This window comes from Xenopus laevis, chromosome 6S (genome assembly GCF_017654675.1).
Source record: "Xenopus laevis strain J_2021 chromosome 6S, Xenopus_laevis_v10.1, whole genome shotgun sequence".
NCBI classification, from domain to species: Eukaryota; Metazoa; Chordata; class Amphibia; order Anura; family Pipidae; genus Xenopus; species Xenopus laevis.
The window spans coordinates 3,168,079-3,194,274 of record NC_054382.1 but is presented as its reverse complement, the minus strand read 5'-3'; the positions used below and the strand labels follow the sequence as shown (position 1 = coordinate 3,194,274).

At 44.1% G+C, this 26,196-nt stretch overlaps 1 protein-coding gene across 4 annotated transcripts in view; it reads left to right on the top strand.

Moving 5' to 3' along the window:
- Positions 1-23,559, top strand: part of LOC108719793 (chondroitin sulfate proteoglycan 5) — a 38,663-nt gene extending 15,104 nt beyond the window's left edge. Inside the window, exons 3-5 of one of the 4 annotated variants that reach the window (XM_018268950.2) lie at positions 10,684-10,872; positions 15,179-15,332; positions 22,524-23,559. In XM_018268950.2, coding sequence (XP_018124439.1) covers positions 10,684-10,872; positions 15,179-15,332; positions 22,524-22,685 — 505 coding nt within the window. In that variant the 3' untranslated portion in view covers positions 22,686-23,559. Of the gene's footprint in view, positions 1-10,683; positions 10,873-15,175; positions 15,333-22,523 lie in introns of all 4 variants that reach the window. The other 3 variants (XM_041567296.1, XM_041567294.1, XM_041567295.1) reach the window with 3 other exon arrangements.
- The last annotated feature ends 2,637 nt before the right edge of the window (positions 23,560-26,196 follow it).

The window sequence follows — 26,196 nt, the reverse complement described above, 5'->3', positions numbered from 1 at the left end:
GGTGCCCAGTGATAGAGGAATCGGCAGCCTCACAACAAGGGTAAGAAGAATTTCACCGGCACACAGGAATTGTAGTAGCAGGGCAAGCCCTTGCAATTTTATTATGCAGTAGTGCTACTACTGCATAATAAAATTGCAAGGGCTTGCCCTGCTACTACAATTCCTGTGTGCCGGTGAAATTCTTCTTACCCATGTTATCTGGTAACTCAGTCTTCTCTTTAGGAACCTGACCTGGTAACCTGGTTTCTCTTTGAGCATTTTATTTGGTAACCTGGTCACTTCTTTAGAAACATTACTGGGTAACCTACTCTCTTATTTCTAAAAATGATCTGGTAACCAGATCTTCTCTTCTGGTGTGTTATCTGGTAACCTGTTCTCATGTTTCCAAACATGACTTGGCAACCTGACCTTGACTTCCTAGAAATTACCTGGTAACTTGGTCATCTCTTTGTGTTATCAAGTAACCTGGTCTCCTCTTTAGGAGCATTACTTGATATTCTACACTTTACCTCTGGCATGTTATCTGGTAACTCAGTCTTCTCTTTAGGAACCTGACCTGGTAACCTGGTTTCTCTTTGAGCATTTTATTTGGTCACCTGGTCACTTCTTTATAAATGTTATTAGTAACCTGCTCTCTTCTTCTGGTTTGTTATCAGACGTGCTCTTAATTAAGGAATATCGCTTGGTAGCCTGCTCTCGTCTTCTAGCATGTGATCAGGTAACTTGGTGTCCTCTTTAGGAACATTACTTGATTACCTGGATCAAGTATAAAAACTGTATAAAAAGTATAAAAACTGTATAAAAACCAGATGTACTGCCAAACAGGACCTCCTGTAGTCTGCCAGTCCATATAGGGGCTACCAGATAGCCAATCATATTCTTTATCTGGCACCCCAAGGAACTTGCTTCATGCTTGTGTTGCTCCCCAACTCTTTTTACATTTGAACGTGGCTCCTGGGTAAAAAAGACTTGGGGACCCCTGGATTACATGAAACCTTGGCCTCTTCTGCACAGACTTTTCTTGGTAACCTGTATTCTGCTTCAGTGGCCATTTATTAGATAATAATAATAATCTTCTTATCCGAAACTTTTCTAGTAACCCGTTCTCTTCATTAATTATACCTTGTACTTTAGCAGTGACCTTGTCCAGTCGTCGTTGTCTGTTCTTAGTAAGAGGACCAGGTAACCTGACATTGTCTCTCCTCCCTGGTCTCTTCAGGCTCTTCACCTGCTAATTTAGTCTCATTAGACTGGTTACCTAGTAACCGCTTCAGGCACATTAGCTAGTAGCCTGGTCTCCTGGTGCATTGTATAAAGCCGTATATGCTGCATATTTCTGAGCATAAAGACAATGATGTGCTGGAACCAGGGAGAGACCTGCTTATCCTCCATATTTCAGCAGGAGAGGCACTTGATATGAGCTCAGGAAGCATTGAGCAGCGTCAATAGGAAACTTTATAATGTGAGATCTCCGCAGAGAACAAAGAATATTTTTATCTCGGTGCATTTGCAATAACGGCTCAGTCTAAAGAAGCCGGGAAACAATTTCCCCCCCTTTATACAGAAATATTAACCCTCTATGGGGGGGAGAGAAAAATCCAGTGGCAAAGTATCAAAGATTCTGCATCACAGCGATGGAGCATTGGCCTGTGGATTCATGTAGTTGCATAATGGCTCATTGTGTTCAGTTCCCTTAAGCATGTTAAGCTTGTGGCACTGGGATAGCAGGTATAGTAGGGAGAGATGGTGTCTATAGTAACAGTGGATAATAGTCTCTGGGAAGGGAGTGTGACTGTGGGATAGCAGGTACAGTAGGGAGAGATGGTGTCTATAGTAACAGTGGGATAATAGTCTCTGGGAAGGGAGTGTGACTGTGGGATAGCAGGTATAGTAGGGAGAGATGTGTCTATAGTAACAGTGGATAATAGTCTCTGGGAAGGGAGTGTGACTGTGGGATAGCAGGTATAGTAGGGAGAGATGGTGTCTATAGTAACAGTGGATAATAGTCTCTGGGAAGGGAGTGTGACTGTGGGATAGCAGGTATAGTAGGGAGAGATGTGTCTATAGTAACAGTGGATAATAGTCTCTGGGAAGGGAGTGTGACTGTGGGATAGCAGGTATAGTAGGGAGAGATGGTGCCTATAGTAACAGTGGATAATAGTCTCTGGGAAGGGAGTGTGACTGTGGGATAGCAGGTATAGTAGGGAGAGATGGTGTCTATAGTAACAGTGGATAATAGTCTCTGGGAAGGGAGTGTGACTGTGGGATAGCAGGTATAGTAGGGAGAGATGGTGCCTATAGTAACAGTGGATAATAGTCTCTGGGAAGGGAGTGTGACTGTGGGATAGCAGGTATAGTAGGGAGAGATGGTGCCTATAGTAACAGTGGGATAATAGTCTCTGGGAAGGGAGTGTGACTGTGGGATAGCAGGTATAGTAGGGAGAGATGTGTCTATAGTAACAGTGGATAATAGTCTCTGGGAAGGGAGTGTGACTGTGGGATAGCAGGTATAGTAGGGAGAGATGGTGCCTATAGTAACAGTGGATAATAGTCTCTGGGAAGGGAGTGTGACTGTGGGATAGCAGGTATAGTAGGGAGAGATGGTGCCTATAGTAACAGTGGGATAATAGTCTCTGGGAAGGGAGTGTGACTGTGGGATAGCAGGTATAGTAGGGAGAGATAGTGCCTATAGTAACAGTGAGATAATAGTCTCTGGGAAGGGAGTGTGACTGTGGGATAGCAGGTATAGTAGGGATAGATGGTGTCTATAGTAACAGTGGATAATAGTCTCTGGGAAGGGAGTGTGACTGTGGGATAGCAGGTATAGTAGGGAGAGATGTGTCTATAGTAACAGTGGATAATAGTCTCTGGGAAGGGAGTGTGACTGTGGGATAGCAGGTATAGTAGGGAGAGATGTGTCTATAGTAACAGTGGATAATAGTCTCTGGGAAGGGAGTGTGACTGTGGGATAGCAGGTATAGTAGGGAGAGATGGTGCCTATAGTAACAGTGGATAATAGTCTCTGGGAAGGGAGTGTGACTGTGGGATAGCAGGTATAGTAGGGAGAGATGGTGTCTATAGTAACAGTGGATAATAGTCTCTGGGAAGGGAGTGTGACTGTGGCATAGCAGGTATAGTAGGGAGAGATGGTGTCTATAGTAACAGTGGATAATAGTCTCTGGGAAGGGAGTGTGACTGTGGGATAGCAGGTATAGTAGGGAGAGATGGTGTCTATAGTAACAGTGGATAATAGTCTCTGGGAAGGGAGTGTGACTGTGGGATAGCAGGTATAGTAGGGAGAGATGGTGTCTATAGTAACAGTGGATAATAGTCTCTGGGAAGGGAGTGTGACTGTGGGATAGCAGGTATAGTAGGGAGAGATGGTGTCTATAGTAACAGTGGATAATAGTCTCTGGGAAGGGAGTGTGACTGTGGGATAGCAGGTATAGTAGGGAGAGATGGTGCCTATAGTAACAGTGGATAATAGTCTCTGGGAAGGGAGTGTGACTGTGGGATAGCAGGTATAGTAGGGAGAGATGGTGCCTATAGTAACAGTGGGATAATAGTCTCTGGGAAGGGAGTGTGACTGTGGGATAGCAGGTATAGTAGGGAGAGATAGTGCCTATAGTAACAGTGGGATAATAGTCTCTGGGAAGGGAGTGTGACTGTGGGATAGCAGGTATAGTAGGGAGAGATGGTGTCTATAGTAACAGTGGATAATAGTCTCTGGGAAGGGAGTGTGACTGTGGGATAGCAGGTATAGTAGGGAGAGATGTGTCTATAGTAACAGTGGATAATAGTCTCTGGGAAGGGAGTGTGACTGTGGGATAGCAGGTATAGTAGGGAGAGATGTGTCTATAGTAACAGTGGATAATAGTCTCTGGGAAGGGAGTGTGACTGTGGGATAGCAGGTATAGTAGGGAGAGATGGTGCCTATAGTAACAGTGGATAATAGTCTCTGGGAAGGGAGTGTGACTGTGGGATAGCAGGTATAGTAGGGAGAGATGGTGTCTATAGTAACAGTGGATAATAGTCTCTGGGAAGGGAGTGTGACTGTGGGATAGCAGGTATAGTAGGGAGAGATGGTGTCTATAGTAACAGTGGATAATAGTCTCTGGGAAGGGAGTGTGACTGTGGGATAGCAGGTATAGTAGGGAGAGATGGTGTCTATAGTAACAGTGGATAATAGTCTCTGGGAAGGGAGTGTGACTGTGGGATAGCAGGTATAGTAGGGAGAGATGGTGTCTATAGTAAACAGTGGATAATAGTCTCTGGGAAGGGAGTGTGACTGTGGGATAGCAGGTATAGTAGGGAGAGATGGTGTCTATAGTAACAGTGGATAATAGTCTCTGGGAAGGGAGTGTGACTGTGGGATAGCAGGTATAGTAGGGAGAGATGGTGTCTATAGTAACAGTGGATAATAGTCTCTGGGAAGGGAGTGTGACTGTGGGATAGCAGGTATAGTAGGGAGAGATGGTGTCTATAGTAACAGTGGATAAAAGTCTCTGGGAAGGGAGTGTGACTGTGGGATAGCAGGTATAGTAGGGAGAGATGGTGTCTATAGTAACAGTGGATAATAGTCTCTGGGAAGGGAGTGTGACTATGGGATAGCAGGTATAGTAGGGAGAGATGGTGCCTATAGTAACAGTGGGATAATAGTCTCTGGGAAGGGAGTGTGACTGTGGGATAGCAGGTATAGTAGGGAGAGATGGTGCCTATAGTAACCGTGGATAATAGTCTCTGGGAAGGGAGTGTGACTGTGGGATAGCAGGTATAGTAGGGAGAGATGGTGCCTATAGTAACAGTGGGGATAATAGTCTCTGGGAAGGGAGTGTGACTGTGGGATAGCAGGTATAGTAGGGAGAGATGGTGTCTATAGTAACAGTGGATAATAGTCTCTGGGAAGGGAGTGTGACTGTGGGATAGCAGGTATAGTAGGGAGAGATGGTGTCTATAGTAACAGTGGATAATAGTCTCTGGGAAGGGAGTGTGACTGTGGGATAGCAGGTATAGTAGGGAGAGATGGTGTCTATAGTAACAGTGGATAATAGTCTCTGGGAAGGGAGTGTGACTGTGGGATAGCAGGTATAGTAGGGAGAGATGGTGTCTATAGTAACAGTGGATAATAGTCTCTGGGAAGGGAGTGTGACTGTGGGATAGCAGGTATAGTAGGGAGAGATGGTGTCTATAGTAACAGTGGATAAAAGTCTCTGGGAAGGGAGTGTGACTGTGGGATAGCAGGTATAGTAGGGAGAGATGGTGTCTATAGTAACAGTGGATAATAGTCTCTGGGAAGGGAGTGTGACTGTGGGATAGCAGGTATAGTAGGGAGAGATGGTGCCTATAGTAACAGTGGGATAATAGTCTCTGGGAAGGGAGTGTGACTGTGGGATAGCAGGTATAGTAGGGAGAGATGGTGTCTATAGTAACCGTGGATAATAGTCTCTGGGAAGGGAGTGTGACTGTGGGATAGCAGGTATAGTAGGGAGAGATGGTGCCTATAGTAACAGTGGGGATAATAGTCTCTGGGAAGGGAGTGTGACTGTGGGATAGCAGGTATAGTAGGGAGAGATGGTGTCTATAGTAACAGTGGATAATAGTCTCTGGGAAGGGAGTGTGACTGTGGGATAGCAGGTATAGTAGGGAGAGATGGTGCCTATAGTAACAGTGGATAATAGTCTCTGGGAAGGGAGTGTGACTGTGGGATAGCAGGTATAGTAGGGAGAGATGGTGCCTATAGTAACAGTGGATAATAGTCTCTGGGAAGGGAGTGTGACTGTGGGATAGCAGGTATAGTAGGGAGAGATGGTGCCTATAGTAACAGTGGATAATAGTCTCTGGGAAGGGAGTGTGACTGTGGGATAGCAGGTATAGTAGGGAGAGATGGTGTCTATAGTAACAGTGGATAATAGTCTCTGGGAAGGGAGTGTGACTGTGGGATAGCAGGTATAGTAGGGAGAGATGGTGTCTATAGTAACAGTGGATAATAGTCTCTGGGAAGGGAGTGTGACTGTGGGATAGCAGGTATAGTAGGGAGAGATGGTGTCTATAGTAACAGTGGATAATAGTCTCTGGGAAGGGAGTGTGACTGTGGGATAGCAGGTATAGTAGGGAGAGATGGTGCCTATAGTAACAGTGGATAATAGTCTCTGGGAAGGGAGTGTGACTGTGGGATAGCAGGTATAGTAGGGAGAGATGGTGCCTATAGTAACAGTGGGATAATAGTCTCTGGGAAGGGAGTGTGACTGTGGGATAGCAGGTATAGTAGGGAGAGATGGTGCCTATAGTAACAGTGGATAATAGTCTCTGGGAAGGGAGTGTGACTGTGGGATAGCAGGTATAGTAGGGAGAGATGGTGCCTATAGTAACAGTGGATAATAGTCTCTGGGAAGGGAGTGTGACTGTGGAATAACAGGTATAGTAGGGAGAGATGGTGTCTATAGTAACAGTGGATAATAGTCTCTGGGAAGGGAGTGTGACTGTGGGATAGCAGGTATAGTAGGGAGAGATGTGCCTATAGTAACAGTGGGATAATAGTCTCTGGGAAGGGAGTGTGACTGTGGGATAGCAGGTATAGTAGGGAGAGATGGTGCCTATAGTAACAGTGGATAATAGTCTCTGGGAAGGGAGTGTGACTGTGGGATAGCAGGTATAGTAGGGAGAGATGGTGCCTATAGTAACAGTGGATAATAGTCTCTGGGAAGGGAGTGTGACTGTGGGATAGCAGGTATAGTAGGGAGAGATGGTGTCTATAGTAACAGTGGATAATAGTCTCTGGGAAGGGAGTGTGACTGTGGGATAGCAGGTATAGTAGGAAGAGATGTGTCTATAGTAACAGTGGATAATAGTCTCTGGGAAGGGAGTGTGACTGTGGGATAGCAGGTATAGTAGGGAGAGATGGTGCCTATAGTAACAGTGGATAATAGTCTCTGGGAAGGGAGTGTGACTGTGGAATAACAGGTATAGTAGGGAGAGATGGTGTCTATAGTAACAGTGGATAATAGTCTCTGGGAAGGGAGTGTGACTGTGGGATAGCAGGTATAGTAGGGAGAGATGTGCCTATAGTAACAGTGGGATAATAGTCTCTGGGAAGGGAGTGTGACTGTGGGATAGCAGGTATAGTAGGGAGAGATGGTGCCTATAGTAACAGTGGATAATAGTCTCTGGGAAGGGAGTGTGACTGTGGGATAGCAGGTATAGTAGGGAGAGATGGTGCCTATAGTAACAGTGGATAATAGTCTCTGGGAAGGGAGTGTGACTGTGGGATAGCAGGTATAGTAGGGAGAGATGGTGTCTATAGTAACAGTGGATAATAGTCTCTGGGAAGGGAGTGTGACTGTGGGATAGCAGGTATAGTAGGAAGAGATGTGTCTATAGTAACAGTGGATAATAGTCTCTGGGAAGGGAGTGTGACTGTGGGATAGCAGGTATAGTAGGGAGAGATGGTGCCTATAGTAACAGTGGATAATAGTCTCTGGGAAGGGAGTGTGGGATAATAGGGAGAGATGGTGTCTATTATCACTGCAATCCAGTTACCATTCTACCATATTGCACCAATCTCAGTGCCCAACTATTGGCTGAAAGAGAGGGTACTGGGAGTTGCAGGGATAGGGGACAGTGGGGGAGGAGCACATGACCAGGGATGACTGGTTTTGGCTACAAACAGCTCTTATCAATACAAAATGGCAGAGGGTTCCCATGTGTTTAGTTGAGGGTTTTGTCTCTGCCAAATTCTGTGACTGACTGAAGGATGAAAGTGACCCCATGATGCCGGAGCCTTTGGCCATGGCAGTGAATGTCAGAAGCCCATACAGGGCCGGGAGTAAAATGAATAGTCGTTGGCTCAGTACCAGGGACAGACCAGAATTGTGACTGAACCTCAAAGCAAAGGCTAATCATTAGGGATTTCGTGCTGACCCAGAAGGTTCCCACCAGCGCTACTGCCAAGATCCTAATTGTATTTGGCAAGGACAGGGCCCTCATTAACCCATTAGTGTAATTGGAGTTACTATAAGGGCTCAGAATATCTCAACCCATCTGCCAGCACAGGATTTGTCTCTGATGAGGACTGATTTTGATTTTGGGTTTGAGTTCCTGAATTCAGTCCAATGTAAAAACTGTTTAGAACTGTAGTCCCATGTGACATCTTACACGGAGATGGATCAGGAGCCTTTGAGTCAAGCACTGGTTGGACTAGAACATTCTGGCAGCAGTTTACAGGGGCAGGGAGTCTGTGACTCAAGCAGTGGGCTGGACCCAGACACTCTGATGGAATCTTACATGGGTGGAGCTGTGACTAAAACAGTGGGCTGAACTAGGAGAGTCTGGTGGCAGCTTGCAGGCGGTGGGGTAGGGAGTCTGTGACTCAAGCAGTGGGCTGGACTAGGAAACAATCATGGCAGCTTACAGGGGATGGGGTAGGGAGTCTGTGACTCAAGCAGTGGGCTGGACTAGGAAACAATGATGGCAGCTTACAGGGGATGGGGTAGGGAGTCTGTGACTCAAGCAGTGGGCTGGACTAGGAAACAATGATGGCAGCTTATAGGGGGTGGGGTTGGGAGTCTGTGACTCAAGCAGTGGGCTGGACTAGGAAACAATGATGGCAGCTTATAGGGGGTGGGGTTGGGAGTCTGTGACTCAAGCAGTGGGCTGGACTAGGAAACAATGATGGCAGCTTATAGGGGGTGGGGTTGGGAGTCTGTGACTCAAGCAGTGGGCTGGACTAGGAAACAATGATGGCAGCTTATAGGGGGTGGGGTTGGGAGTCTGTGACTCAAGCAGTGGGCTGGACTAGGAAACAATGATGGCAGCTTATAGGGGGTGGGGTTGGGAGTCTGTGACTCAAGCAGTGGGCTGGACTAGGAAACAATGATGGCAGCTTACAGGGGATGGGGTAGGGAGTCTGTGACTCAAGCAGTGGGCTGGACTAGGAAACAATGATGGCAGCTTACAGGGGGTGGGGTAGTGAGTCTGTAATTCAAACATTGATGCTTGTGCAGTATCCCTAAGAGTAAGAACATTTGTATTATATGTATTTGTTTCAGAACTATTGGCACTCAATGTATTTGTCCTTCCCATAAACATTAATGTTAAAGTCAGTTTCATTACTTTACTGTTGACTTGTCATCCCGACCTTGTGGCCCCGTTGGAGTGTGAAACAGAGACATTACACGGGTGAGATATTGGTGGAAATCAATGGCCATCTCTGGAGCCTTTTCCTCTGCCCTTGATTCTCTTTCCCTGACTTGCTGCCACATTCTGCTTCCTTGATAATTCCATCAGGCTGAATAAAGCTCTTGGTTTTCTCATCTCAATCACCTTGAGGCTCTTCAGAAAGCTCTTCACACGTCTCCTCTCCACCTCTGCTCCTCAGATGAGCCATTAATAGTCATGGGCCCCAGTGTGTTTCATGGTGATGCCAGTGCTGCTTCTGGGGTAAGACCTTACATGGGGCTGGTTGGGGATAAATTGGGCAGATAGTGATTGGACAGGTTTAAAAATCCTGTCCTGTCCAGTCCTTGCTCTGATCACCTGTATCTCCTTCCTTGGGATCCAATCACTGGCCAGAATGCTCACCAATCGGATCAGCCTGTTCTGTCCCCTCATGGTCAGCCCCACCCATTACATCAGCCCCCATCCCCTGAGTGGTACATTCTCAAGTAAGGAGGACACCCATAGACATGGAAATGTCCCATTCATTTCCCAGGGTAGCTGCCAGCCTGTCCATTAAGCCTGGAGACCACTGCAGACAGGACCATTAAAGAATCTGTAGCTCCACCTTATCCCAGGAGTCTCCTCCTCCAGATGGCAGTTTGTGATTCCCATGTTGAGGAATTGCAGATTTTTATCCAATGGTTTGTGCCACATTTATTTAATTGCACAATTAGAGTATCATGCTCCAGCCAATCAGTGCCTTTCAGCTTTCCAATTTACCTTAAACTGCTGATTTGTTTGCCATGGGTTACTGGGGATATTTAGTAGGTGCATGGGGCCCTTGGGATTGGAAAAGCTGTGAGTCAGGGCATTAGGGGAGCCAAACAGACTGGAAAAGCAGTTAAAGCAAATCCTGTTTTTCTGATGTTCTTCTGCTTAGGAAAACAATTAGAAACCTTTCTCACATCTTTCCTAAGCAGAAGAACATCAGCCTCTTTCTTTCTCCTGACAACTTCCTTGACTACTTGCTGGTCAGACTGGTGGGAAACTGACCAGCAGGTGGCGCTGTTGTAACACAATTCATTCATATTAACAGTACATGTACCCCTTAATTTATTGGAATACAAAGAAAATAAATAATGAATGTCAATTGCAAAGGTTCTTAGAATAGCACCCTTGTCAATTTCACATTCACTTTTTTTAAAGGTTTACTTATCCTTTAATATCTTGGGAAAAAAAGAAAATAAATAATGAATGTACATTATATATCATCAATTGTACACGCCCTTATTTTAAAGGTTTACTTCCCCTTTAATACCCCAGCTGAGATGATGCTCTCAGCATTCTTACACATAACAATAGTCATAAATGGGTGCACACTGGGAGTCATAGTTCAGCAACATCTGGGACCCAAAGTGGCAGCCCCTCATCCAATCAGAGGGCAGCTTGACTCATATGACAGTCAGTCAGTTCAGCGGCAGAGCATAAAGGCCACACTAAGCTGACGGTGCAATAATTGTTGTGTTTCAGGTGCAACACCCAGGATTACATTTGGCACAAGGGCATTCGCTGCGAGTCCATCGTTACGGATTTCCAGGTGATGTGCGTGGCTGTGGGTACGGCGGCTCTGGTGGTCCTTCTGCTCTTCATGATGACAGTTTTCTTTGCCAAGAAACTCTACCTGCTCAAAACCGAGAACTACAAACTGAGGAAAAGAAAGTGAGTAAACCTGGGGTGTGGAAGGGCTGCTGGGAGTTGAGACCCTGCTCTGAATAAATTGTTGCAGAACTGGCCAATTTGGTTTAAAAGGTTGTTCACCTGTTAGTATGATGTAGAGAGGGATATTCTGAGACCATTTGCAATTGGTCTTCATTTTATATTTGTGGTTTTTGAGATATTTAGCTTTTTTTTCAGCAGCTCTCCAGTTTGCATTTTCAGCCATTGGGTTGCTAGGGTCCATATTCCCCTAGCAACCATGCATTACTTTGACTAGTAGACTGGAATATGAGTAGAAAGATGAGCAATAACAAGTATTAATAACAATTAACTTGTAGCCTTACAGAGCATTTGTTTTTTAGATGGGGTCAGTGACCCCCATTTGAAAGCTGGAAGGAGTCAGAAGAAGAAGAAAGCAAAAAATTAAACAACTATAAAAAATTTTTTTTTTTTGAAAACCATTTGAAAAGTTGCTTAGAATTGGCCACCCAATAACATACTAAAAATTCACTTAAACGTGAATCAGCCCTTTAATGGACTCTCCACTATTTGCCTTTTGGTCTGAATTAGGAGGGGCCAAAGCCATAATCAAGCTTTTCTGTTTGAATTATTGATCCGTCTCATCCATGAAATATGAGCATCTCCCTGTATCAGCGCTTGTATTGCCAGCCATATCCTTTATACTACTGGGCATATGAGCTTGCACTCTTACCTAATACTGTACAGTCGGAACATGTTTATTTACTGTAACCAGTGACCAACAATAACTCCCTTTGGCAGAAGTAGATCATGTATATAATTATAATTATTAGAAGTCACTGAGGGGTTGTTCTGTGACCATATAAAGGCACAAGGCTGCAGGCTGAGTTATACAGGGAACTCTGAGTATCACTCATGTATTATAAGGGATAATGTACCCCCTACTGTAAATGATAAGGATATTAGAAGTCACTGAGGGGTTGTTCTGTGACCATATTAAGACACAAGGCTGCAGGCTGAGTTATACAGGGAACTCTGAGTATCACTCATGTATTATAAGGGATAATGTACCCCCTACTGTAAATGATAAGGATATTAGAAGTCACTGAGGGGTTGTTCTGTGACCATATAAAGGCACAAGGCTGCAGGCTGAGTTATACAGGGAACTCTGAGTATCACTCATGTATTATAAGGGATAATGTACCCCCTACTGTAAATGATAAGGATATTAAACTGGAAGTGTTGGTGGGCTGGCAGTACAATTTGTTGGTTTTTAGCCTGATGTAGAAAGTTGTTAGTGCTGGGGGCAGACAAAGCTCTGTGTTCCTTACAATAAGAAACTCCTGAGGAGTGGGAGCTGCTCCAGACATTGCAGAGCTGAGGGAAGGGGCCATTGTGGAGGTGCCGCCAGGCGGAGGGGCCCTTTGTGCTGCCGTGGGCTCAGATAATGTGGGATAATGTGGGATAATGTGGGAGGGTTATTTTGCATTTCAACAGTGTCGGACTGGGATGTCAGGGACCCACCAGAAAACCCAAGACCATGGTCCCACTTTACAAACTATTATTCCTCCTCTCCTCAGCCTCTTTTTTCTCCCAGGCTTTTATATCTACTAACTATATTCTTCCATTATTATGCAGTATATTTCTATTTTTCCCATAAAGAAATAGGGAATGACCATGAAATAGGCTAAAAGTTTAGCAGCATGAGGGCCACTGACACCTGGGCCCCCCGGGAGTTTTCCTGGAATCCCTGTGGGCCAGTCCGACTCTGGATTTCAACACAAACACCACGTTGTGCGCTGAAATCACAGACAGTTCAGTGGAACAATAAAGTGAAAGACTTGTACAAAACTGGAGCGACACCAGCACTAAATACAGAGACTCATTTTATCTGGGCTCAGTGTTTGTCTCTCCCTCGTCCACTGATTCATAACAAAGAGCAAATTACTTTCCTTTATTATATAGTTCTATTCATTCATTACAGTGTGAGTAAAGGCTCTAGGCTCCTCCTCCATCTGTTGTTTAACCACAACTCTCAGCATCGTATAGAAAGCCCAAGCTGGCATGCTGGGACTTGCAGTCTAACAACAGCTGGAGGGCTACATATAACCCAAAGCTGAATCCCCCTGCGCTCCCTTATCCTTGTGTCTGGCTGTATTTCATCACCCCTTTATATGCTGAGCTTGTGACTGTCCCTGTCTCTTATTGCTCTTGTCTCTAACGTTCTGTTTCTGGTCCAGACACCCCTGTTAGTGCCTCTAACTGTATCTGCTCCTTAATATAACGGCCCCACATCCCACCCAGCTGTCACTGGCCCACACCCCCATTCCCACATTCACTCCTATCTGCACCTTCACTTTCCAGACCTCGGGGTCTTCCCCAGAGACATCATAGAGTTGGTCTTCAGGCTGGCCCCCTAAACATTGGGGTAACAGTCATCCTGCTATAGTTCCAGGGGTACCCAGGGCACAAATAAAAACTCACCCCAAATCTCCCCCTAACTGACCTTCAGACTGGGCCCCCTTAGCTCATAACAAGGTTACAGATATATAGAAACATTGGGGTGTCACCCTGCTATAGTTCCAGGGGTACCCAGGGTACAAATAAGCACTCACCCCAAATCTCCCCCTAACTGACCTTCAGACTGGGCCCCCTTAGCTCATAACAAGGTTACAGATATATAGAAACATTGGGGTAACAGTCACCCTGCTATAGTTCCAGGGGTACCCAGGGTACAAATAAGCACTCACCCCAAATCTCCCCCTAACTGACCTTCAGACTGGGCCCCCTTAGCTCATAACAAGGTTACAGATATAAAGAAACATTGGGGTGTCACCCTGCTATAGTTCCAGGGGTACCCAGGGTACAAATAAACACTCACCCCAAATCTCCCCCTGACCTGCAGACTGGGCCCCCTTAGCTCATAACAAGGTTACAGATATATAGAAACATTGGGGTGTCACCCTGCTATAGTTCCAGGGGTACCCAGGGCACAAATAAGCACTCACCCCAAATCTCCCCCTAACTGACCTTCAGACTGGGCCCCCTTCGCTCATAACAAGGTTACAGATATATAGAAACATTGGGGTGTCACCCTGCTATAGTTCCAGGGGTACCCAGGGTACAAATAATCACTCACCCCAAATCTCCCCCTAACTAACCTTCAGACTGGGCCCCCTTAGCTCATAACAAGGTTACAGATATATAGAAACATTGGGGTGTCACCCTGCTATAGTTCCAGGGGTACCCAGGGTACAAATAATCACTCACCCCAAATCTCTCCTAACTGACCTTCAGACTGGGCCCCCTTAGCTCATAACAAGGTTACAGATATATAGAAACATTGGGGTAACAGTCACCCTGCTATAGTTCCAGGGGTATCCAGGGTACAAATAAACACTCACCCCAAATCTCCCCCTAACTGACCTTCAGGCTGGGCCCCCTTAGCTGATAACAAGGTTACAGATATATAGACACATTGGGGTGTCACCCTGCTGTAGTTCCAGGGGTACCCAGGGTACAAATAAACACTCACCCCAAATCTCCCCCTAACTGACCTTCAGACTGGGCCCCCTTAGCTCATAACAAGGTTACAGATATAGAGAAACATTGGGGTGTCACCCTGCTATAGTTCCAGGGGTACCCAGGGTATAAATGAGCACTCACCCCTCTGTTTCTTGGGGTCAACGTTTCCCAAAACAGATGTGTTTCTCCATTTCTATTCTATTAAATTTCCCATGTTCGGATGTAGAAATATCCCAGCCTGAGTGTGGGAATTCCCACGTTTTCAGAATAACGAGAACAATAAGACAGAAGCCCAGTGGGAATCACAAACTGCACATTAATCAGGGCCCTGTTATTTCTGTGGATGGAACAGTCCAACTTATGGTCTTTCATATTAAAAATTAACTCTCCCTCCGCCTTCAGTTGATTGAGGTTGAGGTGTTGGGAGTTGCATTTTGACAACAACAATAATATAAATGATTTCTGTTCATTTTTCTTGTCCTACTGCTCCCATGATCCTCTATTCTTCCTTCCTACAGCTCCTGGGCCCCACAGCTCTGGTCCAATCCCAGTGTTCAGTGTATAAGAGCCTTTCTGAGCAATAGGGCCAACAAGCCTTATATATTGTACAGCAGGAAGCCCTGGGTTGGTAGAAAAGTTGTTGCAGAACTATAGCCCATTGCTGATGATAAGTTCTAGGGCAGTTGAAGTGAGACTATTCCTGACATCGGCCCATATCTGCCTGTGTGTTGAGTTTGTTCTGTGTGTGTCCAGATTGTGCTTTGTCTTGTGTAACCTCCAGCTCTCCCCGCTCTTCTCCCAGCAGGTACAGGACTCCTTCCGAGCTCCACAACGATAACTTTTCTCTGTCCACCATTGCTGAAGGCTCCCACCCAAATGTAAGGAAACTATGCGACACTCCATCTAACCTCTCCCCCCATGCCCGTGCATTGGCTTACTATGATAACGTTATTTGTCAGGTAACTTGCCTGTTTCATGTCTTCCCCTTCTGCATGTTTCCAGCCTTCTCTCTCGACTGCTGAGGGTGGGCTCCAGGGTGGGCCCCACACAATGGCCACTCACCACCAACTTTGCTCTATATTGGCACTTGCACGGGATCTTGGCAATATAGAAGAAGTCAAGCGAAGTCAATTTATAGAGAGTGCCATAGGAAGGAAGGAAACGATCCATTCTGATAATCTAATCTATTACTAAAAACTAACTCTAAATGCTGCACCAAATAGTAACAGAGTGGTCTTGTCCTGCCTATTGCTTAGGTTATGAACTCCCTGTTCCAGACATGCCATCAGAGTGTTTTAGTTCAGCTTATTGTGTCCTTGCCCTCCCTTTTTAAGCTTCCATGAGAGTATTCTAGTCCCACCCACTGCTTAAGATCTATATGTCCTGTCTCAGAGCCTCCATGAGAATATTCTAGTCCCACCGCTTCTTAAGATATAGATTTCCTGTCTCAGAGCCTCCATGAGACTATTCTAGTCCCACTTGTTGCTTAAGATCTAGATTTCTTGTCTCAGAGCTTCCATGAGAGTATTCTAGTCCCACCCATTGCTTGAGGTTATAGACTTCCTGTCTCAGAGCTTCCATGAGAGTATCCTAGTCCTGCCTACTGCTCAAGTTATAGATTCAATGTCTCAGAGCTTCCATGAGGGTATTTTAGTCCCGCCCACTGCTTAAGATATAGATTCCCTTTCTCAGAGCTTCCATGAGAGTATTCTAGTCCCACCCACTGCTTAAGATATAAATCTGCTATCCCAGAGCATCCATGAGAGTATTCTAGTCCTACCCACTACTTGAGTTATAGACTTCCTGTCTCAGAGCTTCCATGAGAGTTTTCTAGTCCTGCCCACTGCTTAACATATAGATTTCCTGTGTCAGAGCTTCCATGAGAGTATTCTAGTCCAGCCCAATTCTTAAGAAACCAATCTTTAGAGCAGCGCATTCCATAGAAGACCACCAAATGCATTGCTTAAGTTAGAAACTCCCTGCCCCTCCCCTATAAGAGGCCACACCCTGGGACAAGAACACTCTCATGGAAGTTTACAGGGGGAGGGGCATGGATTTTAATTCAAGCTGTGGGCCGTACTAGAGAACTTTAATGGCAGCTTATAGGAGAGAGTTGCAGCAAACCAGTGTAAAACAGTGTGATTGCCCCTTACATCGGTTGGAATATGGAGTATTAAAGACATGGAACAGACCAGCAAATTGATTTCAATTTCAACCCATAATTCACATAATTTCTACTAATTTTTGCAGTACAAGTGAAGTACAAGTTTCCTCAAACCCAGGAAAAATCAGACAGGGGGTTGGCCATTGTGCTCAGGGAAGGATTTAGTTAGTTAGCGATGCATGGGGAATCCAGGAACCATGTGACCTAATTTTTGGCTTAAAAATACCCAATACGTTCGAAAATAGATAAAAAGATTCAACAGTAAGAAAAATAAAGTGAAACATGCATTCATTGCATGCGCCTTCTGAGCCCACCCTTGTGCATGCTCCCCAAGCTCTGCTCTGCCGCCTGTCTCAAATGCAATGTTGTCTCTGTTGCACCTTCTCCCTCTTGTTGCCTTGTTTTGGGTGTTCCATGGGCAGTGCCAGCTGCTGTCTCATCATTCTTTGTCTGTCTGTCTGTCTGTCTGTGTGGAGGAACCGCTGCCCTGTCAATGAAGACCTGCAGGAGGACCCCCAGGGCTCATCTGGAATCTGATGGTGAATCATAATGAGACTGTTACATCAACATTCCTTCTTTAGACCTATGGACCGACTTAGCTTAGAACTGGTGATTGTGAAACACACACACACACACATAAATATACAGAGTCTGGAGAGCACCCCTAAAAGGCAAAAAAAAAAAAGGTGTAAGTCGACGTTTCGGTCCTGCACAGAAGACCTTTATCAAGACATCACAAACATTTCCCTAAACCAACTGAAATAGTCAGTAGTGAGTGAAAATTGGCCCCTAAATCCCACCATAGGTCAGTAGAGTGGCAGCCTTTGTGCCATCGCAGTGTCATGCGGATATCCTGGAACCCAAATATTTGAATAGAGTGGTTTCCATTTGATTCACAACTTAACGACCTCCACGCGGTGATGTAACTACATTGTATAACTCACTCCAGTGGTCTCAAGGGGTGGGATTTAGGGGCCAATTTTCACTCACTACTGACTATTTCAGTTGGTTTGGAGAACTGTTTGTGATGCCTTGATAAAGGTCCTCTGTGCAGGACCGAAACATTGACTTATACCATCAAAGCTTTGCACATAAATTAAGTGCCATGAGTGCTCTGTGTATAGGCAGTATATATATATATATATATATATATATATATATTGTTATAGTCACAATTGACTTAGAATAACACACCCCACCATTGTTGTAAATTGTGGGACAATTGTAATGCCAGTCTACATCATACTGAAATGTATTTTTAAGGTGAACTACCCCTTAATATGTGATGGAACCTGCTCTGAGCCTTGTTGCTCCCACGCATTAGTGTATCTCTAGATTCCCTACCAGAAAGCAAAGCAGTGCTGCTGTTCTATAACAGGCAGGAAGCAGAGACAGGTAAATGAGTAGCAGCGAACACTCTCCCCATGTGAGAATTTGTCATTGATTCAAGTGCCAAGAGTTGTCAAATTGCTCCTTTGTGCCCTGGGCCCTCCTGCCTGGAACATTATACAGATGGATGTTTGGGCCCTTTTTATTGGGCCTGTAGGGGTAGTGGCGCAGGGTACTATATATATATATAATACACAAAAGCCATGAATATCCTGTAAATTATATCCTTATAAACGGTGAGTTCTGATGTCATCAGTTATAAACGGTGAGTTCTGATGTCATTTCTGTCACATGACTCATTGAAATTTGTGTATTATAATAAATAAAGTACCCCCAGTTGTAAAATATGAGGATATTAGAAGTTACCTCGGAGTTCCATGACCTGTATAAAAACACTCGGCCTTCGGCCTCGTACTTTTATATGGTCATGAAACTCCTCGGTGACTTATAATATCCTTATATTTTACAAGAGGGGGTACTTTATTCACTATATATATACCAGGCAGCCCTATTTCCAGTCTCTGGCCAGGCATGTACGATGCTCAGATGAGGCTGTTATATAGCTGGCGAGTAGCAGTTAATGCAGTGATAAAGAAGTAGTGGGTACCAGGGAAGATATTATTGAGCTATTTCTGTAACTGTTATTGGTGCCAAACTGTTTCCCACAGCGGAACCTTTCTCAGTGCACAGTCCAGTTCTCTTAAAGTGACAGTAGCAGCCCACGCACTGTCACTCATCTTTCTATACTTCTGAATCCTCAGTCTCTCATAGTTACTAGCCCCACTGCACTGACCCCATCTAATAAAAATCAAATGCTCTGTAAGGCTACAAACATATTGTTATTGCTACTTTTTTATTCCTCATTTTTCTGTTCAGGCCTCTCCTATTCATATTCCAGTCTACTAGTCAAAGTAACGCATGGTTGCTAGGGGAATTTGGACCCTAGCAACCAGATTATTGAAATTGCAAACTGGAGAGCTGCTGAATAAAAAGCTACTGTAAAAAAACTCTGCAAATAATAACAAAATGAAAACCAACTGCAAATTGTCTCCGCATATCAGTCTCTACAACATCCCCAGGGGCCCCCCAGCCGCAAAATCTCTGTGCCACCGCTGTCATAGACCCGCGCACGCACGTTAAACGGCGCAGCATCTCGGAGTGCAGGAGTGGGTCTGGGCCGGTGGGGAAGAAAAATGCCCCAGCCCACCGGGTTTTTTCCCGGTGTCCCGCAGGCCCAGTCCCACCCTGGGTCAGTGACCCCCATTTAAAAGCTAGAAAAAATCAGGAACAGAAGGCAAAGAATTAAAAAAATAAAAAAATAATGAAGACCAATTAAAAAGTTGCTAAGAGTAGGCCATTCTATAACACGCTAAGAATTAACTGAAGGTTGAACAACCCCTTTAACATGAATGCATCCACCATTGCCTCTGCTTAGCAGCCGGGTGTTGCTCTGATCATATGTGACCGCTGCCATGGAAAGGTATTTATTGGCTGTGGGGCAGTGTGATTGGGTGACAAAGGCACACCACCCTAAAAGGAGCAATGAGAAACCACCCCCCACCCATGTGTACATTTGAAATAAACATAGAGAATGTCCTGGCCACACATATATTATAACAGACACAGTATGGCAGCTTCCACCTATGTGTATGAATATAAATATACAGAGAAGCAGCAGCCTGTCAACACAATCACTAAGGGAAGTGGCCTTCCTAAGGGAAAATACATTGAATATCCCGTATATCATGTAAATACCTCCCCATTATCTCTCCATGGGAGGCCCAATGAGCTTTCAACTGCCAGGGCTGATTCCTGGGTTCAACTGGCAGCTGCCCTTCCTACAAATCCATCAACAGCCAATGGCTTTAAATATTTGTCTATTCTGGAGAGTACAGGAGCCATAGAGCCAAGTACGTGGGGCTTTGAGAGCAGCAGAACGAGGGGCAGTGAAAAATGAGTATAAATATATAAATATATCTCACATCAGTCCAGACAGCCCTTCCCTACCAGCATAGCAACATGCTCAGTGGCCCATTTATTAGAGCAGGATGCAGGTTGCTAGGCAACGCTAGGCAGGCTCCAGGGTGAAACTAGGCCTCAGGATAACAATTATGGTTTGACTGGACTTAATGTGCAGAATTAGTTTAATCACATGAACCTTTTGCCTACATTACACTCTGCACTGAGTGACAACGGTGTATATATAGTAAGAAAGCTGTGTGACTGTGACTTTATTGGGTATAAATACATATTTAATGAACATTGCCGGGAAATCCTATTCACTGACTGTCAGATGAAGCCAGAGGTGGGTCTGATTATCCACGAGGGATACGTGGCCTTGTCTGATCAGCAGCAGCCGATGGGTACGGTGACATTCTGACCTTCTGTCTGTGCTGCCTGCACTCTCAAATCCAATAACTGCAGAGGCCTTTATTATACTCTCATATGATTTGGGGGATAGAAGGGGTGCTACTGTCCCTTAATGGGGTTCTTCACCTTTCAGTTAACTGTTAGTATGATTCAGAGAAAATCATGTAAATGTGATGCAATTGGTTTTCATTTTTTATTATTTCTGCTTTTTGGGTTATTTAGCTTTTTATTCAGCAGCTCTGCAGTTTTCAGTTTCCAAAGTCTGGTTGCTAGGGTCCAAATTCCCCTAGCAATCATGCACTGATTTGAAAAAGAGACTGGAATATGAATAGAAGAGACCTAAACAGAAAGATGAGTATGGGATCCACAAACCTGTTATCCAGAAAGATCTAAATTGTGGAAAGGCCATCTCACATACACTCCATTTTATCCAAATAATCAAAATTTAAAAAAAAAAATAATTCTCTATTAAAATAAAAAAGTTTATACAAGACCCATATTAAGTTATAATGAATCGTATTGGAAGCAGAACCAGCCTATCGGGTTTATTTCATGTTTACACGATTTTGTAGTAGACTTAAGTTATGACGATCCAAATTACAGAAAGATCCGTTATCCAGAAGTCCCCAGGTCCTGCGCATTCTGGATAACAGGTCCCACACCGGTAATAAAAAGTGGCAATAGCAATAAAATTATAGCCTTACAGAGCTTTTGTTTTTTAGATTAAACACTATCAAAAAAGAACATTTTTGAAAAGTTTTAAAAAAATTGAAAAGTTGGTTAGAATTAGCCACTCTATAAAATACAAAAAGTTGCCAAACTGTGGCCAATCTCCTTAGAGGGGGTCAGGACAGGGGTTGGGAGGTCTAACCTAAAAGCCAATGAGGATGGCATTTGGAGGTCAGGGATAAGAGTGTATTAGTTAGTGACACTGACTAAATAGAATATAAGAGGTTTGAACCCAAAAGGCCTGGCAGTTACTGCTCTGAAGACTTTAGTATAAAGAAGGAGGCTTGAATATGATGCCACCATACAGCAAATCACTGATTAACAGAACAGGGTAGAAGTAAAATCCATTGGAAGATGGAAGGAGATGGTTTCAAGTAAGTAAGAAGACTGAGAATATCTATAGAATGTGAAGAAGATAAGTATATGGATATTTATAATATGTCATAGCCTTTTACCAACGGGGAACTTACTGGCATCCCCATACCTACCAGTACCAGTACCTACCCATACAGGTAAATACTCACACCAGTACCTACTCATACAAGTAAATACCCATACAAGTAAATACTCACACCAGTACCTACCCATACAAGTACCTACCCATACAAGTAAATACTCACACCAGTACCTACTCATACAAGTAAATACCCATACAAGTACCTACCCATACAAGTAAATACTCACACCAGTACCTACCCATACAAGTAAATACTCACACCAGTACCTACCCATACAAGTACCTACCCATACAAGTAAATACTCACACCAGTACCTACCCATACAAGTAAATACCCATACAAGTAAATACCCATACAAGTACCTACCAGTACCAGTACCTACCCATACAAATACGTACCCACACCAGTACCTACCCATAAAAGTCTCAGCCAGGTCCCTTCTATGTCGCATGCAGATAAAGTGCAGCCAATGAGTACAGAATTAGGTCAGCTCTGTGGTTCATTTCACACATGATATACAGTAATATGGATTTCCAATGACTTTTCCTTCCTGTTTCCTTCTGCTCAAACATGGAGTGGTGGGCTATAGCAAGAAGAGCATCATTTTCATCATAGTTATCTAGTTAATTGTCCCTTGATATGAAATAAAGATCTTTATTGCACGTCAGACTTGGAATGCACCTCTATTTAATGGATGGTTTGGGATGCATGTATAATACTATTCCTTTTTGCAGGTCTTTTCCTTGCAGAATCAGTGTGTGGAATGCGAGTTATCTATCACCCATTGTACTAACATGGTTAGGTCTCCTTGCTTAATCAATAATGCCATTGGTTTAGCATTGCATGAGGTCAGATAAATAACATCAGTTAAAGGATATATGGCCTGGCCTATAATGAAATCATAAGAAGAGGGGCTGATATATCTTGTGGTTCCTTAGCATACCCCGGAGATCTCCCAAGGCTGGCTTAGGATTCTGGGAGCAGGAGTAGAACATCAGATGGCCTCCATAGTCTCACATTCTCTGCCTTTATACCCACAGGAGGATCCCAATGCTCCACAGAAGGTGCAGGATCTCCCTAAAGCCTGTCTGAAGGACGAAGAACCTTTCAACATCCAAAATTCACTCTCCCCCAAGCTTGACAGCGGCAAAGGGGACGTGGACATTGCGGACGTCAAATGCGTCCTGAACAACTTAACATGAGGAAAAACTAAAGTGTTTGATAAATGAAAGAAGGTGACTCCACGTTATCTTCTCTGACTTCACTTCTCCAGTGCTGAAGGGACACGTGAGAGGACCAATCACAGTCCGCCTCCAGCACTGACATGAGCTTAATGTATCATTACCATACCACACCCTCTAATGTGCCCCCCAAATCCCTGGCATGCTTTGGTGTATTTTGTACAGAGGTTGACAGAAAGGTGGTGCAGTGTCTTGGAGAAGGGATTCTCTACTGTACCAAGTGTGGGCCGAGTCAGACTGAAGATAATTCCATATCTCTCCATTCCATGAATGCATTAAGGTACTGCTTATATGGTTAATATAGACAGAGGCTTTTCAGGACTGGTGTATAAGCCTAACTCATACTGACTAGTCAGGGCAACATGCTCCTTGTGATGTCTCATACTGCTGGATAATGTCATAGCTTTGCACATGAGCCAGTTTATTTTAGGTCTCCATGGGCATTAGTGGTCTTCAACATTCTATGGGTGCCCCAACTATTGTCTATTTGTGCCTCGGACACTCTCCCCACTCACTTATTATTGAGACTGACAGGTGGGTGGTTGGAGCAAGGGGATGGATACTTGGTGTTCTCCTGGACTACAAGAAACGCAGAACCTGCAGCAGATGAAGCAACTTCATCCTTTTAGGCCTTGCTCTGTCTCCTTTGGGTGCTGTGTTCAGCCTACACCAGAAATCCACCTGAAAGACCTTGGAAAATAAAAAGGACTTGTCCCTGGCACAGCAAGGAACACCCATGCAGCAGCAGTCAAGTTCAACCACACTTGTTGCATATCATACGGCTTAGTGCCATAGAATTGTTGTCTGCTGATAGCTACAATAAAGGCAAACTATACCCTGTAGTCCGTTAGGGTTTAAAGGATAAGTAAACCTTTAAAATAAGTGAGTGCAAAATTAATGAGGAGGCTATTCTAAGCACTTGTCTAATTTACATTCATTAGTTATTTATGTTTAATTCCAAGATATTAAGGGATACATGTACTGTTAATATGAATGAATTTTGTTCCAACAGCGCCACCTACTGGTCAGTTTCTGACCAGAATGACCACCAAGTAGTCAAGGACGTTGTCAGGAGAAAGAAAGAGGCTGATGTTCTTCTGCTTAGGAAAACAATTAGAAACCTCTCTCACATCTTTCCTAAGCAGAAGAACATCAGCCTCTTTCTTTCTCCTGACAACTTCCTTGACTACTTGCTGGTCAGACTGGTGGGAAACTGACCAGCAGGTGGCGCTGTTGTAATTCATTCATATTAACAGCACATGTATCCCTTAATATCTTGGAATAAAAACAAAATAAACAATGAATGTATATTACAAACATGCTTAGAATAGCCCCCTCATTCATTTTACATTCACTGATTTTAAAGGTTTACTTATCCTTTAAAGAAACTTGGCAGAAACTTAAAAAGTCATTTTTTACATGTCATGCCTTCCCTAGCACATATCTATAGTACAATTGCTTATGACTATGGACAAAGGAAAGCACGGAATGCTTTCAACTTCTGGGCTCTTCTGAGCACCTGCCATTCAGAATTCCAGTATATCTGCCCCCACCCTACCTGGTTGTTAGATACATAACCCTCTAACCGTTTTGGGTCAGTTTTGGTTTATCCACAGCTTTTTCTTTTAACTTCAAGGGTGAGTTATTGGGAGGGGGGGGAGAAAATATAAAGAGTCAAATCGACATATAAAAGAATTTTAAGGTGAGCGCCCCTACAGGAGGCAACAGTATATGATAGAGAAGACTAAACATATAGATACACAGATATTACCTACATGCGACTTTTACATGATGGGAAGCTATATAGAGGAATACGATCAGCAAGGGGGTATTAGCCAGCTTTTGGGAAGCTAAGGTCATGTGATCATCTTACCGTAACGTAATCTCATTTTTTTTAGGTTACTGGACTAATCCTGCACTTTAATCTTCTTTTCTCAATAGCAGACGTAGGTTAGAAAGAATCAGCGAGTGCTCTTAGAGGCATATGTAGTCGGTCCCAGACAACTGGAGATGCTTCATGTGGTGGATTCAGTTTAATGTCGAATTTTTGCCTAAATTGTTTAAAACCGTCCCACTCAGTGGACCATTGAACCATGTTACGTTTTTGCTGTAGACTATTGGATCCAAAATCCTGTAAAGGCAGTTGACAGGTGCCATCATGCTTAGATATATTTGCATTTAGTCAATTAGCATTTCTGTTAATTAATTGCATGTGTAGATATTAGGAATTGTCCACAATGCACAGGCGGGAGCACAAAGAGTTGTGTGTGTTGGAGTGTGTTGCACAGTGTGTGAATGTCAGTTCAACATGAAGGAGGTGCAGCTCATGGGTCTCCATTTGGCTAATGTGCAATGGAGGTGACACCAAGGGATTAAAAAAGCTGTAGAGTAGCCCTGACATCACTGGAGCACAATTTACACTAGTGCTGGAAGGCAGGCAAAAGTAACCTAAATTACTTGAGCAAACATACAAGCATGGAGACCATCCATACTAGAACTATGTGTGGCTTAGCCCCGCTCACTTGGCCATGTCACCATAACCTCATCCCAACATGAGCATTTTAGTCTTAAATGCACCTTCTACAGTACTTCACATAAGCATTATAGTCTTAAATGTACCTTCTATAGGCCTTCACATGAGCATTTTACTCTCGCATGCACCACCTACAAGTCTTCACATGAGCATTGTAGTCTCAAATGCACCATCTACAGTATTTCACATGAGCATTGTAGTCTCGCATGCACCACCTACAAGTCTTTTACATGAGCATTGTAGTCTCAAATGCACCATCTACAGTACTTCACATGAGCATTGTAGTCTCGCATGCATCTCCTACAGGACATTGTAATATCAAGTGCACCATCTACAGGACTTCAGATGTGTATTTTAGTCTCAAATGCACCTTCTATAGGCCTTCATATGAGCATTGTAGTATCAAATGTACTTTGTACAGGACTTCATCTGAGCATTGTAGTCTCAAATACACTTTCTACAGGACTTCCCCTGAGCATTGTAGTCTCAAATGTACCTTGTATTGGACTTCTCATGTGCATTGTAGTCTCAAATGCACCTCCTACCAGTCTTCACATGAGCATTGTAGTCTCAGCTGCACCTACTACAGGCCTTCACATTAGCATTAGTCTTACATGGACCTCCAACAGTACTTCATATGAACATTGTAGTATCAAATGCACCTTCTATATGCCTTCATGTGAGCATTGTAGCATCAAATGTACTTTGTATAGGTCTTCACATGTGCATTGTAGTGTCACGTGTACTTTCTACAGGCCTTCACATGAGCATAGTAGTCTCAAATGTATCTTAAACAGGTCTTCACATAAGCATTGTAGTCTCAAAAGAACCTCCTACAGCAGATCACATGAGCATTGTAGTTGCAAAAGCCCCTTTTACAGGTCTTCACATGTGCATTGTGGTCTCAAATGCACCTCCTACAGGACTTCACATGAGCAT